At 38.4% G+C, this 16,383-nt stretch overlaps 1 protein-coding gene across 1 annotated transcript in view; it reads right to left on the minus strand.

Annotated features, from left to right (window-relative positions):
* ptprn2 (protein tyrosine phosphatase receptor type N2) overlaps window positions 1-16,383 on the minus strand; it is a 183,741-nt gene that overhangs the window by 20,459 nt on the left and 146,899 nt on the right. Inside the window, exons 14-16 of the mRNA XM_084746815.1 lie at window positions 10,531-10,678; window positions 8,251-8,324; window positions 769-846 (exon numbers count right to left, since the gene is read on the minus strand). Of these exons, the coding sequence (XP_084602941.1) occupies window positions 769-846; window positions 8,251-8,324; window positions 10,531-10,678 (300 nt within the window). The remainder of the gene's footprint in view (window positions 1-768; window positions 847-8,250; window positions 8,325-10,530; window positions 10,679-16,383) is intronic.

Here is a 16,383-nt window from a genome sequence, read left to right on the forward strand (position 1 = left end):
GAAACATGATCATTCTCAGGCAAGTTCTGCAGTCATAAGGAGAATCTCCATGATTTCCAAACAGACTTAATGGAAGTTTATTTGTAATGGACACCAGAGATTATGACATCCTCGGAAAGTGTGAGTCACACTGAATCTAAAAATATGTGTATCATGTCTGTGTGTTCAGATTTTACTGAGCTATAACACAGGGAAGAGGAGGCAGAGTGTCTTTTTTTTTAGGCAAAGTGCAGACATCAGGCATTAAGGGTTAATATTTTACTTGCTTTTACAAAAGTGCAAGAACAGACATGCTAATTCCAGTTACTGAAGTTAGAAAATACAGTTCCAATTTAAGAAAAGTGTTGAAAATGGGTTTTTTTTGCGCCCCTGATGGAATGCTTTTTCATCTAGATGATAATCTTTTGAGATTTCTTGAAATACCTTCAGAGCAGTAATGACTGATATTTAACCACAAGGCGGATATTTTTAGGACAATCAGATGCTTTGCTTTGTGATTTGGATGTAATAGTGGTACACGAGAGACACTAACTGGGGCTGCACTATTTAACTGATCCTCCACTTTGAGAAATTCCACCGTTGCTTAAACACCAAAGAAACAGTAATCACAGACACTCTTGTGTTGGACCAAGAAGACATCAGAATCACACAGGAATCTGTACATCACACAAAAACCAGACAGAGATAGTGCCGCTCTGTTGTGGTTCTTCCCTCATCTCTGCAGAAAAGAAGATGAAAGCCCACAGTGATGACGGAGAAGAATATTACCTGCCAGAAGTCCGCCACGGTGGAGGGAAGTGGGCCCTGCGAGGAGATGTAAGTAGGGTTGCGAGGGTCATGGTCCATCTGGGAGAGAGGGAACAGAGTGTGACACGGTGTTTGGGTGGAGACTGGTGGATGAAAACACACAGTCTGGGTAAAAGACTTCCATCAAAGCCTCCATCTGGATGGAGGGATGAGAGCAGAAAACATTTGCCTCTGCTGGATGTTTTCTTTCTGTTTCATTCATTGATTCAGCCTCTCTTCTCTGCCACTTCCCTTCTGTTGTCAGGATGTGAGCAGTCTTTAATGGGTCTGATTATACTAGAATACAAACAAAACTACCCACTATTAATGTGAAACTGTGAACATCAATCCTATACTGGATTAAGATTTGAAGAATGTGATTAGGATGCCTCACAGCTGAACTTGTTTTTGAAGAAAATGTTCAAGATCAGTCTCCTAAAACATATTTGTATAAAAAGACTGAAGAAGACCTTGGACAGTGCAGCTTCTCTAGTAGAAAATTACAACTAACAGGCACAGGCCTAATGTTTATGGGAAGAATGCCACGGCAAACTGATATTCATCAATTTTCTATGCAAATAGAAAGATGAAGTCTCCTCTAAAAGAAACTGTAGCCTTTTAATAGTGAAAAGATTTCTGACTTTACATGGAACTATTCATTTATGCACATTACCGTTACCCTTGCACTACCCTCATTCCCAATTCTGCCCAAAGTATAATCTTCATATTAAGAATAAATTGCACATATAGTATAGATCTCAACAGTCACCACTCACTTTCTGGATTTCCCATTCATTCACTCCAGTGACATTTCAGAAAATCCTTATATAAAGAGTTTTAACCCCGGAACAAAGCCAAACAACTACAGGATGACTTGTGATCATAAAACATTTAATTTGAAGCAAAAAAAAAAGTTGGCAAACTGAAAAAAGGCAAAGGTAAAAGACTGTGTACATAATTGTTTTAAGAGTGAAGGAACTAGTAATCCCATAGCAAATTATACTGCTTTCTCTCTTAAATGTAACTTTTGACATTGTTATAGTGCAGCGTTTCTCAAACATTTTACACCATGTACCAGTATTTTTATATGAAATTTTGTAGTATTTTGATTGTATGTATTTTAAATTAATTTAATTAATTCTTAACATGTTTGGAGATTCTTCAATGTACCATTCAAGGCAGCTAACACCAGTGTTACCAGTACCATAGTCTAGCTAGCCAGCCTGCTAGTAGAACTACCCGTTTGCAGGTGCAGTAAACATTTCCATGGTAACAATGAGCTCCACCCATCAGACCTGTGGGTTCTACAGGATCTTCACAGCTCGTGGTTAGTCAACCTTGGGTGGCTACAACACCTGGAACACCTCATTTACACCTGGTATTAAAATCTGTATCCGGATACGTTATCCAGATTGGGCTTAGACCTACCTTAGATCCGAACATAATGCAAGTCAAACTACCTCCAGAGATGGTCAGACAGATCTGAGCACATTGCAGTCATGTTGCATTTAAACCTTGCATTACTATTTTCCTTATCTGGATAACATATCCAGAAACAGATCGCATTTTAATACCGGTGTAAATGGGGTATATGACAAATCTCTAAATCCCCAATTCAGAATGAGATTGCGATTTTCACTTCTGGAACCTCATTGCTGAGCTGTGTTTACAACATATGTAACTGGATCTTCCTTGTGAATTTAGTTTTCCATTTTATTTCTTCCTTTAGAGCTACTTATATGCTTTGTTCTATTTTACTGTTTGTCTCTTCTAATTTAAGATATGTAAATATTTGTGTTAGGTTGTCAAAAGTATTGAAACTTCCAACTTTTCGATACCACGTCTTTACAACTATGCAATATCTGTTAAGTACAGAATCTATTAAAAAAAATCTGAAAAATCATAGTGCTCATTCAAGGCCTGAGCTCAGTTCAGTCTTTACTGTCCTATCTGAAATTTGGCTCGCAGCAAAACCTAACAGTGACTTTTTTCTGTACCAGCACTGTGTGCAGGATAATAAAAAAGAAAAGAAAAGAAGAAAACACCATATTTTGCGTTCCTAGGACGTTTTTTTTTGTCATGGTATCAAAAGAGGTGTCGCGTATCGTTTTTTATAATGGTATCAAAGTTCAAAATTCTGGTATAATTATGACTGATTTATTCATACATTTTTTGCGAGTGTAGTGTGGAGAGGGCTACAACTGTATTGTACTGCAGAATGACAATAAAACTGAACTTCGAACCTTGAAGTCTAACTTCCATCTCTTTGAATATTCAATATAAACACTTACTCAATAAAAATTCGTATTTCAATAACTTCCCATTCATTATCTCAACATTCAGGAAGGTTTTCAGTTCAGTCCTGCACAGTCTTGTCACCTCAAAGACCTCATGAAATGTCTTTCACATCTCAGCTTCTGTCACGCTTTGACGTGTTTCTGCATGAAACATGATACTGTGGCGGGACCGTAAAGCCTGCGGGCGGTTAATGTGAGGCAGTTGAATGTTGAGGTGCGACATAATGACACGGGGGACTTGATTTGAGGGATGTGATTGAAACTTGATTGAGTAGGTGTTGGCTGGGTCGCTCCACCCCTCCCCAAAATCAATGATCACATTTTATTGAATGGAATTTTTATGCACACCCTCGAGTGCCAGATGAATCAGGAGAGAGATCTTGACACATTTTGCAGGAAAAGAAACGCATACATTCTTGATGTATGTTTGGCATTACGCTGATAGACAATGCACCCAAACAGTGCCGTATTTTTGCACGTCTATTATTTATGGTGCACCTACCAAAGACAGTCTCATATGAGGAGAATTCAGTAGTATATTTATAAAATTATGGTGTGAACTAATTCTTTTGTATATTTATCAAAAGTTGAGGCTTTTTTGTACGTTATTTAATTCTAACAGGGAGATTTAGGAAGGAAAATGTAAAGAAACAACACAAATGTAAACCACACGGTCGTACTTAATGGCTTTTTTACTCTTTATGAACCTGCTTTTTTTTTAATGCTGAAGAACAACTTGTCAAGGACACTGAACGTGAGCTTCGAAGTACATCTAGTTTTTCATTTCACTTCTTTTTGTTTTTCTTTGACTCATTTGTCAAGCTCATAGACCTTAATTATTGAGCATTTCTTCATGGCTTTAATATTACCATAATGCTTTTCTCTCCTCATGTTTAATAACCTCAACAACAGGATTAAGTCTTAATGCTCTGAACGGCTGATAAACCCCAACACACAACTTCAGTCCAAAATTTAAAATAAAAATCAACTCCATTTATTATTTATCTCTTTGTAATGTATTTTTATAATGGTGGATTAAAAATGTCAAATTGTTTTCTCTTCTAAATCTACTTCCAAACTGTGATATAATTACAAGTCAGCCTCAGTGGAAACAGATTGTTTTGTTCATTTTAATGGGACACACCCTCAGTACTGAGGCTGCATGATGTAAAAAAAAAAAAAAAAAAAAAAAAAAAAAAAAAAAAAAATCATATGTTGATTATTTTGACAGGCATTGCGATTGGCTTATGATTCATGATTAGTGGTAATTATTTTTCCATCACAATTTCACAGAAAAATGCCTATACATGCATTTCTGTCAGCAACAAAGCCGAAAAAAAATAACAGATTAAAGCAAACATTTTGAGAAATTTGAAAGAAGCTACCTGCTGCAACAGAGTTTTAGCCGCCTCAATGCTACACAATAAAACATGTTTTCTTACATCTGGAGAACAGGATTTGTGGGCCAGGGCATCTCTGCAGCACTACAGTACTTTTGCAGCTTCTGTGATTCGGATATTACACTTGGCCATATTGTCATTTTTATAATATTTGGTTTGATTTTGGTTGTGCAGCATTACTTGGTACTGTTCTCTGCAAAGTTTGGCAGTGAAATACTTAATGACACAGATACAGATTTGACCATATCTATGATCATCCATAATTTATAGTTACAACATCTGTATCACGTGTCCATGAGACGTCAGGCATGATGTCAGTATCCATTGTGCGTATGTTAGTTATAACTGGAGCTGCAAGGGTTAATTGATTAGTTGTCAACCATTAAATTAATCACCAATTATTTACGTGATTGATTAATCTTTTTGAGTCATTCTTTAAGAAAGAATGTCCAATTTCTTTTGCGTCTTAAATGTAAATATCTCCTGGTTTCTTACTATTCTACAAGAGTGAACTGAATATCTTTGGGTTGTGGACAAAACAAGACATTTGAGAGTATCACCTTGGGCTGATCGACATTTCTCACCGTTTTCTGACATTTTATAGACAACTAAGCTAAACAAAATGAATAAACGACTAAACAATGTAATGAGAAATGACTGACAGATTAACGCATAATGAAATTATCATTAGTTGCAGCTGTAATTGTAAATGAATTGTCATTGTAGGGCAGAAGTGAAGTTTGAATGACTGAAAATGCTCTTTAAATACACCTACACAGGGTCTGGCTGAAATGTGAAAATGTAACTGCCTTTCTATTTCCCAAAAGGACACGCAGGAAACGTTATGTTCATTACCCGCTGTTCTACTTCAATTAGGTATAACCGTGTTGTTCAATTTTCCCTTCATCCTTCCTGGTTGAAATTCCTCTCGTGGGTTTGTTTAAAAAGAAAAAAAAAATCTCCCCCACAGAAATGAAAGGGTGGTGCCGAATGCTAGTGCTGCCACTCCGTTTAGCCAATCTCAAGGACACAGACATGCTGTAGCTGTGTGTTGACATCCCTGCATGAATACTAAAGCGCAAACATGAAAGAGTAGTCCTGCGTTTCAGCTGTCCTCCCCTCGCCATTGTGGGAAGAAGACAGACTGCAACAAAAAAAGGCAAGGAAGTGCTCTTTGGTTTGAAGTAAAATAGCTTGTACTAAAATAGCTTGCACAAATATCTGCTCCTGGAGAAGCGTCTCAACTTTCAACACCTTGCTGTAGCACCTTGATCCGCTGTTTATGAAAGATAGAGGAGGCAGGAAGCTAAAAGGCAGCTTGAGCTCATCCCGGATAGTTTGAAAACAAAAGCACAGAGAACAGGTGGGAAATGGAAAAAAGACACACGGTGTTCGACTTTGTAAACTAGAATTACTGTCTCACTGTTGTGTGCCTCCGCCAACCAGACCAGTTTATATCCATGCTGGTATGATATATGTAGTGAAGACTTTGATGGAATTCAATAAAAGGTATTAAGTGTATTTTTTCTCACTATATTGACATGTATGATTCTAGCGAATAATTTCTAGTGAGGAGCATGCTGTCTTCACTTGGAGACTGATAGAGAGCTGAATATTATGATGTCACAGTGAAGCTGACCTTTGACTTTTTGAATATAAAATATCAGTATTTCATTATTGTATCCTACTGAAATGTGTGTGTAATTTCGTCATAATTAGTGTTATATATTTGAGTTATAGGCAAATACAACAATATAAATAAAAGACGGACGACGCATCTCCACTTCCTCTCACTTGACAAAACTGAAACCAAAATATCTCAGATGTGAGCACTGCCATCTTGCGCTGGTGATTTCATTTGGAGCCAGAGGCTGCGAAGTAGCGCCCAGCGTTTGAGTTGCGTTTTTGTGTTCCCGCCCACACAGCCAGATGACTCAACTGCAAGCAGAGCTCAGCTGTCTATCATGTCATGAAACTCTGTTTTTTATATATCGTCAAATAAATAATTAAAACCAGACGGATCAGAAAAATGAACACTTGAACAAACACCGGTGTGATAAGAACTACCTGAAATGACAGAAACCGTCTTTGCGAAAAATGTATTTAAAGTGTACTTTGATGTTTTAGTTTGGCTCATGTCCCATCTGTTAATGTAGGGGAGGCAGGATATATGACCTGTATGACAGCCAGCCACCAGGGACGTGATCGAGATGCTCTGGCTTCACTTTAAGGGAGCTCTAACGCTGTCCATTTCTCTACACACAGTTTATGCCAAAAACGTGTCATGTGAGGTCACAAAAGTTCGAGTGGACATACCGTGCTCACAAATGTGAATGGAAAAGACATGAGGTCACAGTGACCTTGAACTCTGTCCACCAAAATCTAATTTGTTCCTTGAGTCCAAGTGCATGTTTGTGCCACGTCTGAAGAAATTTCGACAAGTGTTCTTAAGATACTGCGTGCAACAGAATTGGGCAGATGTACAGATGAACATATGGATGTAGAGACGAACGGACGAATGGAAAACCTGAAAATGCAATGCCTCCGGCCACGGCTATCACCGACGTGAAGGCATTAAAAGGCCAGACAATACAAAGACAAGCAGGCTTTGACCACATTTTGTGCCACCTCACAGTACTTTGACACCATCCCTCATCCTAATGTTGCCGCACATCTGGGAGCGCTTGGATCAGTTGTGGTCAAGCATTAACCATTATCCGAGCGTTTCCCACATGTGTTTGTGTGTCGCCCCGTGCTTTGTAGGGACCTCCCTCCCCTTGCCTCTGTGACCCCGGATTCTCAGAAAGAAGCGACAGATTATTTACTCGTAGGCCACTGCCCCTGAAGCTAATGAGGAGGAAGAAGCTGCATTGACAGACATAATTATCACAGTTTTGCTGGGCTCAGCCAGGGGTCCCTTTTGTGCTGTAATTACTGTCCTTTCATCCACACACCACTGCATCCGCCATTACTTCACCCATCTTCAACATCCGTTTGTGTTTCTAGATGAACTGCAACAAAACAGTCTTGGGTTTACTTTACTTTGCACCCTTTTTCTAATGCACCAATCCGCTTCTTCCCTTGATTGATTATGTTTATTGTAACATTATTCTATAAGATGGCAAATGTCGCACTACAGCACTGTTTAAATAAGCTAAAAACCTCTATGAATATGCCATTAGGGAAAATGGGGGCATAAATAGAGCATCTAAAAGTCTCCATTGTTTGTTTCTGAAGAGTAATAGGCTTTTAGTGCAGCTGTGTGTACTCCCCTCTCCCCACATCTATCTCCTCAGAAATTTTGGCACTGTATTTGAAATGCATAGTTTCCTGTTCCCTTTGATGGAATCCCTTTTCAGCAGCCTCGGGGGAAATCATGACTGGCAATTTTTTGGGGAAAAATACTATAACAAAAAAAGACTTAGCCCTCTCCAACACTGGGGTCTTTCTGGATACATTTGTTTAGTCAAAAAATATAATGCATAATTCTTTTTTAGTGTGGATGAAAAAAGGGGCTTCTCCAGGGAGCGGCCATTTTGAAAGTAGCGGTGTGATTCAGCAAGACACACCAACTCCACCGAGGCTCCCGGCGTGGAGACAAAGTTTTAAAAAAAGATCAATGCACTCAAATCAATGACAAGTCCTTTAAAACTTCTTTTATCTCAAAGTAACATCCAACCACAACAGGTGCTCCTGGTACTAAAAAGGCATCAGGGACGTCAGATATTAGCCACAACGTACAGCGATAATGAATAAACAATACTCACTATTGGACTTGCATTGATGTAATCTGAGTTGCCGTGGTTATTCTCTGCTTTCAAGGTGATCCTGGAATGATCGTCTGTAATGGAGATGCATAATTCATCAACATACTTTTCCACTGTTTTTCCTCCCCACACAATAACAACAGAATTTTGAGCAGCAACATAGGAATATGAAACTGAAAGAGCTGCAGGGCAGTTTCACCAGACTTTCATCATACACACACACACACACACACACACACACACACACACACACACACACAGACACACACTATTCTGAAGTCCTGAATTGCTCCACCTTCAATAAGGAATGTTCCAAGTGAAATAAAAATAAAATATTTTAGCTTAAGAAGTCTGGAAGTATTGAGCCTTTAAATCCTCCTTTTCTTAAACAAGTGAAACTGTTGCAAGATTCATATAATCTGTTTCCGATGAACTTGGACCCACTTCAGTAGTCTTTTTAAACACATTTGCTCCAAGTTAAAGCCTCTGAAAAACTTGGTCTCAAACCTTTTTCTGATGTCCATGACTACATAAGCACAGATCAAAGTTTAAAGTTTAGAATTTAAATACCTAAAAATGTAATAAATATGAGTTTCACAGTTAAAACTCTTATTTATCGGGACTGTACGGGTGGGGTTTGATCACATTTGAAATTTGGATTAAAGTGTTGCTAAACCCTGATCGGTGCACGGAACTGTGTGATATCATTGCGTTCTCACTAAGCCCCGCCCACCTCAAACCAGTGAGAAAAACAGAAATACAGAAATGTTTCATGTGAAAGAACCAAAACTGTTCTAACTTTGGCAGAATTTAGTAGTTTCTTGTAGATCTTCATAATAATAATGGACTGATTGTGGAAATACAGTAAAAAGATGAAGTGACTGTTAGCCACTGTCGTCCCGACTGTCAAGCTTTCTATTCTCATTGTAATTTGCAGTTATTTTTGAAAATATGTGTCTGACATTTCAGACTGAAGTAAACACAAACACTTCTCATTTCTATCCAGTGACCATGGATTTGCTAAGTTGAAAAGAGGAGCAATGCCAGCACAAAATTTTTGAGATTTATTGACAATGACAAGTTCCCGTCTGTGCTGCGATTGGCTAGAACTTGTTGCCTGATGATAGCAGTGAGCGCGAGTGTAGATATCATCAGTTGGGAGAAGTTTAGAGAGGAGGTTGTGGTGGATTACACACATGATTTACATACACTCTGCAGAATGAGGTTCGTGTCCAGCGTGAAACCAAAAGTCCCTGTTGATATTTTTGTTTTCAGACTTACAAGACTTACGATTTTCAGTTAGAGACAAAATAGCAGTTTGGTTAAATTTATCAAGAATGCATAGAGGCAGTGAGTACCAGCCAATCACATCGCAGTAGGGCAGCTGACTTTCAGTGTCTCCAGATGACTAAGTCTCAAAAATGAGAACCTTTTAAGATGGCTACATAAATGATATCATGTTAAAATACTGAGGATAAAACTACACGTCCCTGACAAAACATGCTCATGGAGCAGACGACCTGCACTGATCATGTATTTCAGGGTAGAGCTAATTAGCCCCGGTATCAATGTAGAGTATTATTAATTAAAATGTAATTAACTTTTTATTCATTCTAACCTAACCCGTGGATGGTTTGGATGCTCATACAGAAAAAAATGGAGGTGGGATGCATGCCTTAATGTTTGTATGTTAAAACTGTATTCTTCACTTTTACAAGAGAACAGGATTTGAGGAGGAGGAATAACCGATGCATTTGGCAAACGTGAGGCTATCTGATGCAACTTTGGCTGGACTTGATGGAATGTAAACTTTCCCAAATCGGATAAAGAACAGACCAGACTATGGCTACTCTAAACTCTGATATAGCAGCATCTTGGCTCCCACACAGTGCATGTTCTAGTCCAAGACAGGAGTTTTTCTAAGGTTCTGTAACCCCGCATAATAATAAAGTTAGCTAAAAACATGCCTCTTGTTTTTGGTCAGTTTTATCCTGGAGAGGCCTACGAGCAAGTTGTTTGCATAAAAAAAACAACAACAAATTTTTCACCACAATGACTGAGGCTTTTACTGGTTCTCATGGAAAATAAGTTTAAGAAACAATACTGAGACTGATTGTTTGTTTGAAATATATTTTTATGGTTTTGTGTAGCTCTTTAATGCATAAGTTCATAAATACTCCGATAACAGTGATTAACCTGCACTGCTCTGGCCTTGTAAATAGTGGGAAAATTCTCAAAAGATAAAAATCTAAAAACAAATGGAATTGTGAATGGACTCACATACGACCACGGCGTCTGAGCGGTTCCTCTTGGAGTTCTGCTCGCCCTGCCCCACACTGCAGGCGCTGGGCTCTGCCTGGTAGGAGCACAGGGCCTCCCACTCACGCTCCAGACGGTTCTTGTTCTTCAAGTGGTCCTCCATGTAAGACTGGAGGAAAACAGACACCATCTTAGCCACCGTTTCAAAGAAAGCCAGAAGCAGGCAAAATTTATCTCAAAATGACAGTCCCTCCAGGAAGTTGTGACGGTTTTCTAAATGAATTCTGTATGACCTCGCAATTTTGTCCAGTCACTAAAACTTTTGCTTAAATTTGACCCATCATTGTAGCTTCCTGCAAGTTCCACCAATTGTAGCAGTCCTCCACGCAAACATACATCTTAATGAACCAACTCAATGTTTTATTATTTACTATTTTTCTGTTTGAACTTTTTGTTATTTTGTCACAGGGACTAAAAAAAACACAAGGTTTGTTAATGTTATTGACATTCATCCATGTTCTGTGCACTTTTATCCCATAATTTTGTGCTTTATGTTTTTAAGAGCACCACTTCTTTTACAAATAAAGCATATTTTGTTTGAAATTTTATAATCCTGAGGCTTTTTGGTAAGGTTACAATAAACACTCAGAGCAGAGTGTGGTTTTATTCTCCCTAGAAATAGCTGTCTTTGAGTTTTAATGAATTATACAAAAAAAAATGCAACCTTTTTTTTTTCTTTTTTTAATTTTCACCTACTCCCACAAATTCATGCAATTTATTTATTTATTTATTTATTTTAAGAAAAGCTGAAATCAGGCATTTTAGGCCACAAAAATCCCAAAGCAGCCTGCAGAATCCTGGAGAGACTGAGATATGACTGTAAAAGAACATTTTGTGTTTGTTTTTGCAGCAAATTTGTATTAATTAAAAGAGAAACTTAAAACAATTCATCATATCATAGCTGGCTTGAGATAACTGTTGTTTTTTTGTTTTTTTAATTGTATTTTCTTCACCAAACCAATAAATAAACTGGAGCACAACACTAAACCCTTGACAACAGCATCTCTATTAAAGCCATGATCAGGTGTCATGGAGCATTACTGTCCTAAGCTGCTGCACAGCGTAACAACTGGGTGAGGAGGAGGAGGAGGCTGTTGAAGATCTAGGTGGGGAAGGTGTGGTAGTGTTTGCCTCTTTGTGTGTGTTTGTGCATGTGTGTTTGACCGGGAGAGAGAGAGAGAGAGAGAGGAAAAAAAAAAATCACACACACAATTAAGACTCCTGAAAGGTTTGTCTGCATTGGAAATACTTCAGGGGTGTTTCAATCACGTCCCTCACTGCTTGCACAGCCACTGATAAGATTGTCTGCATTTAAGCCGTCGCTTGGAGAAGACAAAATTGAATTCGCTAGAGAGACAAAGATGGAAAAAGAGAAGGGGGAGGGGAAAAGGCCTGTGTGCCTGTGTGTGTGTGTGTATGTATTCTCCCAAACCAGGGCAAGTCTTAGGGAGCTTAGAGGCTGTAGCTGGCAAGACGGTCTTTTTTAGCGTAGCGCTGTATTCCTGTATCATGGCTCCCCTCCCAATGGGGTTAAATGGTTTAGTCCGCTATTGTGTGAGGAAGAAGATTACAGACTCATAAACTGATGTCAGGGATCAGCTGGCTAATACAATGAAAGTGATACCCAGATGTGCTGGGTTTTTATCCCATATTAAAGGCAGCATAGGTAGGCTGAGCAGAGAGGTGACACTCCATTGTTATATCCGACTCATTCACTCCTGTCAGTCAAAAGGGAAATTCAAGCATTTGCGGAATACATACAATTCTTACCTCGATGATAATCACAAATAAGCTTGTCCAACACATAATAGGCAATTACCCTTTGATGGCTCATGAATTCATGCACGCAAAAGGACATTAGGTGACTTATAAGAACATTACAAATCCCAGACAATGGAAATCAAAGTTTATTGTTAGATACGGTGCCAAAGGTGCCACTTGGGCCTTTAAAGGAGCAATATGTAGCAACTGTATGTGCAAAAATGAGTGGTGCAGCCCAAATAGTGGCTTTGAGCCATAGACTCTATATAAAACAGGTTTAAATCCTATTTAATATAGTGAGTTGAAGTGAGTTGTTCCTGCTCCTCCCTAGACCTCTGGAAGCTCAGGCAGGCTGCAGGAACTCCGCAGGAGCACAAGACGAGTGCAACATTGTAAACTGACAATAACAAGTGATGAAAAATCCTACAGTTAGTTGATCAACTGTCAATGTAAAGTTAAGCTCCCTATCCTGAAAACAAATGCCCACTGCTCTGAACATACACTCTCTGGAGTTTGAGTTCAGTGACTGCATTAAAATATGATTCAATTTAACTGATATGAACACCTATTCCTTCTGGAGAGAATAAAAATAATTTCTTTTGGCTCATAAACTTAATCTCAAGCACCTACTAAAGGTATGAAGAAAACTTCATGGTGGACAGCTGCACTGTGTAAGAAAGGTACGTAATAGAGTACTCTCTTGGTATTGGTATCACTTCAAGGGTACTGGTATTGTATTTTTTAAATTATACCCAGGCCTAACACTGCAGCTGTAGCACTGTTGTAAGAGAAGCAAGTATTCCAACTTCAGCATGTTGCTCTGATGACATATCGTCGTCATTTTATGATTTATTACAGTAAATATATTACAGATTGAAAAAAAGCAACTCCTGCGATTAATGCACCTGCATAATGAAAGCAAACAGCAGCACAATGGGTTCTGTCTGAACCCATTAATGACATGAAAGTGATATTTCTGAAACATTTCTGCAGATTTTATACTTTGAACCATCCCTGTTTGAGCTGTTAATTTTATGCATGGAAAAAAATGCAATCATTAAGGAAAAAAATCTAGATAATGTCAATTCTAATAGCAGGCAACACACGTATATTTGCATGTGTGTTGTTGTGCATCGCCTACGCAAACACACAGTGCTGTCTTCCCAGGAAAATGACAGCATGCCATTATGGCCACTTGACAGAGCCTGTCACCACTATGCTCTTGTCACCCCGTACAAGTACTCTCTGCTTGCCAGCCTGACAGCATCCCACCTCCCCTACCAATATTACATCTCCATGTACTTGATAAATCCACTCTGAATTGCATCCCATTCTATTCAAACGATGCCCTGAATCGATTGCATTCCAAATTCATATTTTCGCAGCTTAATGCAATGCAGCCAGCAGGCCCTTATCAAGCCCTCCCGCTCCTAGGGGGAGGCAGTGGACCATGGCGTATTCCAGAGACAGGGTAACGAAGGTTTAGTGAATGGGGGGATTATGTCTGCCAATCAGAGGGTTGGGATGGGAGGCCTGGGTGTCAGGGAAACAATGTCTAATCCTTCCTAAGCAGTCTCCTCGGCAGCAGAGGGTGCCGGGTGAAATCAGGATGAAGGGACGACCAGGGGAGCCAGACACAACAGGTAACACATTACTGTCAGGCTCCGCTGTCAAATTAAAACGAACAATACCGGTAACAGTTTGTACGGGCGGCTTTATGATATGATAAACAGCGGTGTGAGGTGGAAAAAAGGTATTAATATGTATGTTTTTGTGTGACTAATAATAGCTAAGAAAAGGACACATTGTTTTGCCTTACATGGAAGCAGAATTGCTCATAAACTAAATTTAAAATTGTGATTAAAAGCCACTGAGGGCAGAACACGCTGCATGAGTAACTGGCTATTTTTCCTGCACCTGAGCTAATAATTCATCATTTTAAAAAATTGAACAATAACTACTCAACATAATGAAAAAAAAGCCTCAAGCTACATAATTATTGATTTTCCTAGTGTTTTTCCACTGGAGAGGTGATTGAGCCGAGGGAAAAGTACAGCAACAGCAGTTGTATCAACATTTTGACCCTGTTTGTGGACACTACTGTGGAGTTTTGCTTAACATGCTTGTGAGAAAAACAAGTTTAGTGACTGTAAAGTGCTGTCCATGGTGCTGAACAGACTTAGCACTGCAACTATAGGCACAGAAATACACCCACATAAGCAACACATGCTTCTAGAGCTGCAATGATTACTTATCCATTACTTTCTATTAATTGAGAAAATGTAGATTAATCAAGAAAATAATTGACAGATTAATCAACAATGAACATAAGTGTTAGTTGTAGGAATAATGTCACTATATCAGCCAATAACACATATTTTCAGTAATCTATGAATTTCCCCTCTGATTCAAAAATCAGTAAGTCAAAAATGCAAGAAATAAGGAGCCTCAAAGTGTGTAAATATACACAAAAAGGTGATTTCTGGTGTACAGTTATTGCACCACGCAGTATTCGACATTTTCCACCATTTTGAGACATTGGACCAAACAACTACAGCTGCAATGATTAGTCAATTAGTTGCCAACTATTTACTTAAATGTCAACTATTCTTACAATCGTTTAACCTTTCTGAATCGTTTTTTAATAGACTAATTGATTAGTTGTGACAATAGTTGACAGATTAATCCATGTTACCATGTTACATGTTACGTCTGGTAATCATTCTTTGAGCTCTTGCATGTTCAGAAGCTAATGTTAGCATGTTTGTAGTGCCATATGGAAGATGAAAAAGGCAAAAGAGAGAATATGAATATTTTGTGGTTTGTTTACTCCTCTGTGTCAGTAAACAGACCAAACAACTCATAGATTAATTGCAAATATATTGACAGATCAATCAATAATGAAAATAATCTTCTATGCAACATCTGCTGATCATTTTTGAGGTTTTAAATTCAGTGGGAAATGTTAGCATGTTTTCAGCTAGGACCTGACTCATACTGGATTTTTGGGGGTCAATGTTGATGCCAATAAAAAGGAGAAAATAAAAAATCGAACATCAAACTATTGGCCTATATTCTCTCTACAGAATAGAGTATACAGAATATTGAATGTATACACAAACAATAAACTTTACTATTCAACAGCGCTGCAACAATGAATCAGTTAATCATTAATTGACCACTGAATATTTTTTTTAAGAAAATAGTCTGATTTCAGCCTCTTAAATGTGAATATTTTTTTGTTTCTTTCTTCCTTTATAAGAGCAAACCGAACATCCTTAGGTTTGATGACGTCACCTTGGGCTTTGGGGAACAGTGATCAACATTTTTCACATTTTATGGATCAATGAACTAATCAATTAACTGAGGAAATAATCGACAGATTAATTGACAGTGACAATAACCATTAGTATCAGCCCTTTGGTCCAAAATCATGGCACTAAAACAGTAAACTTATAATTTTTTAATAATTATAAATAACTATGAAGAGAGCAAAATGTATGTATATGTTAAACCTGAATTAAGAAAAATAATATAATATATAATATAATATATACATAGACTGCTGCCTATAAAGCTAACAAATAACAACAATCTGCATTATGTTCTGTTAAAAGGAAATCTTTCCATATAGGCATCTATTGGACAACATATATGCTGATACCAATATCGGCCGATATAGCTGTGATAGGTCAATACTGGGCCGATGATATCAGCTGACTGATATATCGGTCAGGCTCCAGTTTTAGTTTCACATTAAGCTGAAAAAAGCAAAAAAGAGGAGATATAAAATGTAAGATAGCAGAGGTGTGTCACAGCTCTGGAAAACTCCCAGCAGATGACTCAGCACACAGAGGCATCCAATTTCATTTTTGAAGTTGGAAGTCGTTATGCAAGACTTTTTAAGTCTTAAGTGGGCTGAACGCTGGGGCGCAACATCGTAGTTCATTTATCCTTACGGCACCAACCTCTCGCAGTACCGCACTGGTTGTATGTGTGTGTATTCTGCATGTGTGCGAGGTGATTGGGCCTCAAAAAAAAGGACCCCCAGCG

Source organism: Lutjanus erythropterus, chromosome 21 (assembly GCF_056507025.1).
Source record: "Lutjanus erythropterus isolate fLutEry1 chromosome 21, fLutEry1.hap2, whole genome shotgun sequence".
In the NCBI taxonomy this organism is placed as follows: Eukaryota; Metazoa; Chordata; class Actinopteri; order Lutjaniformes; family Lutjanidae; genus Lutjanus; species Lutjanus erythropterus.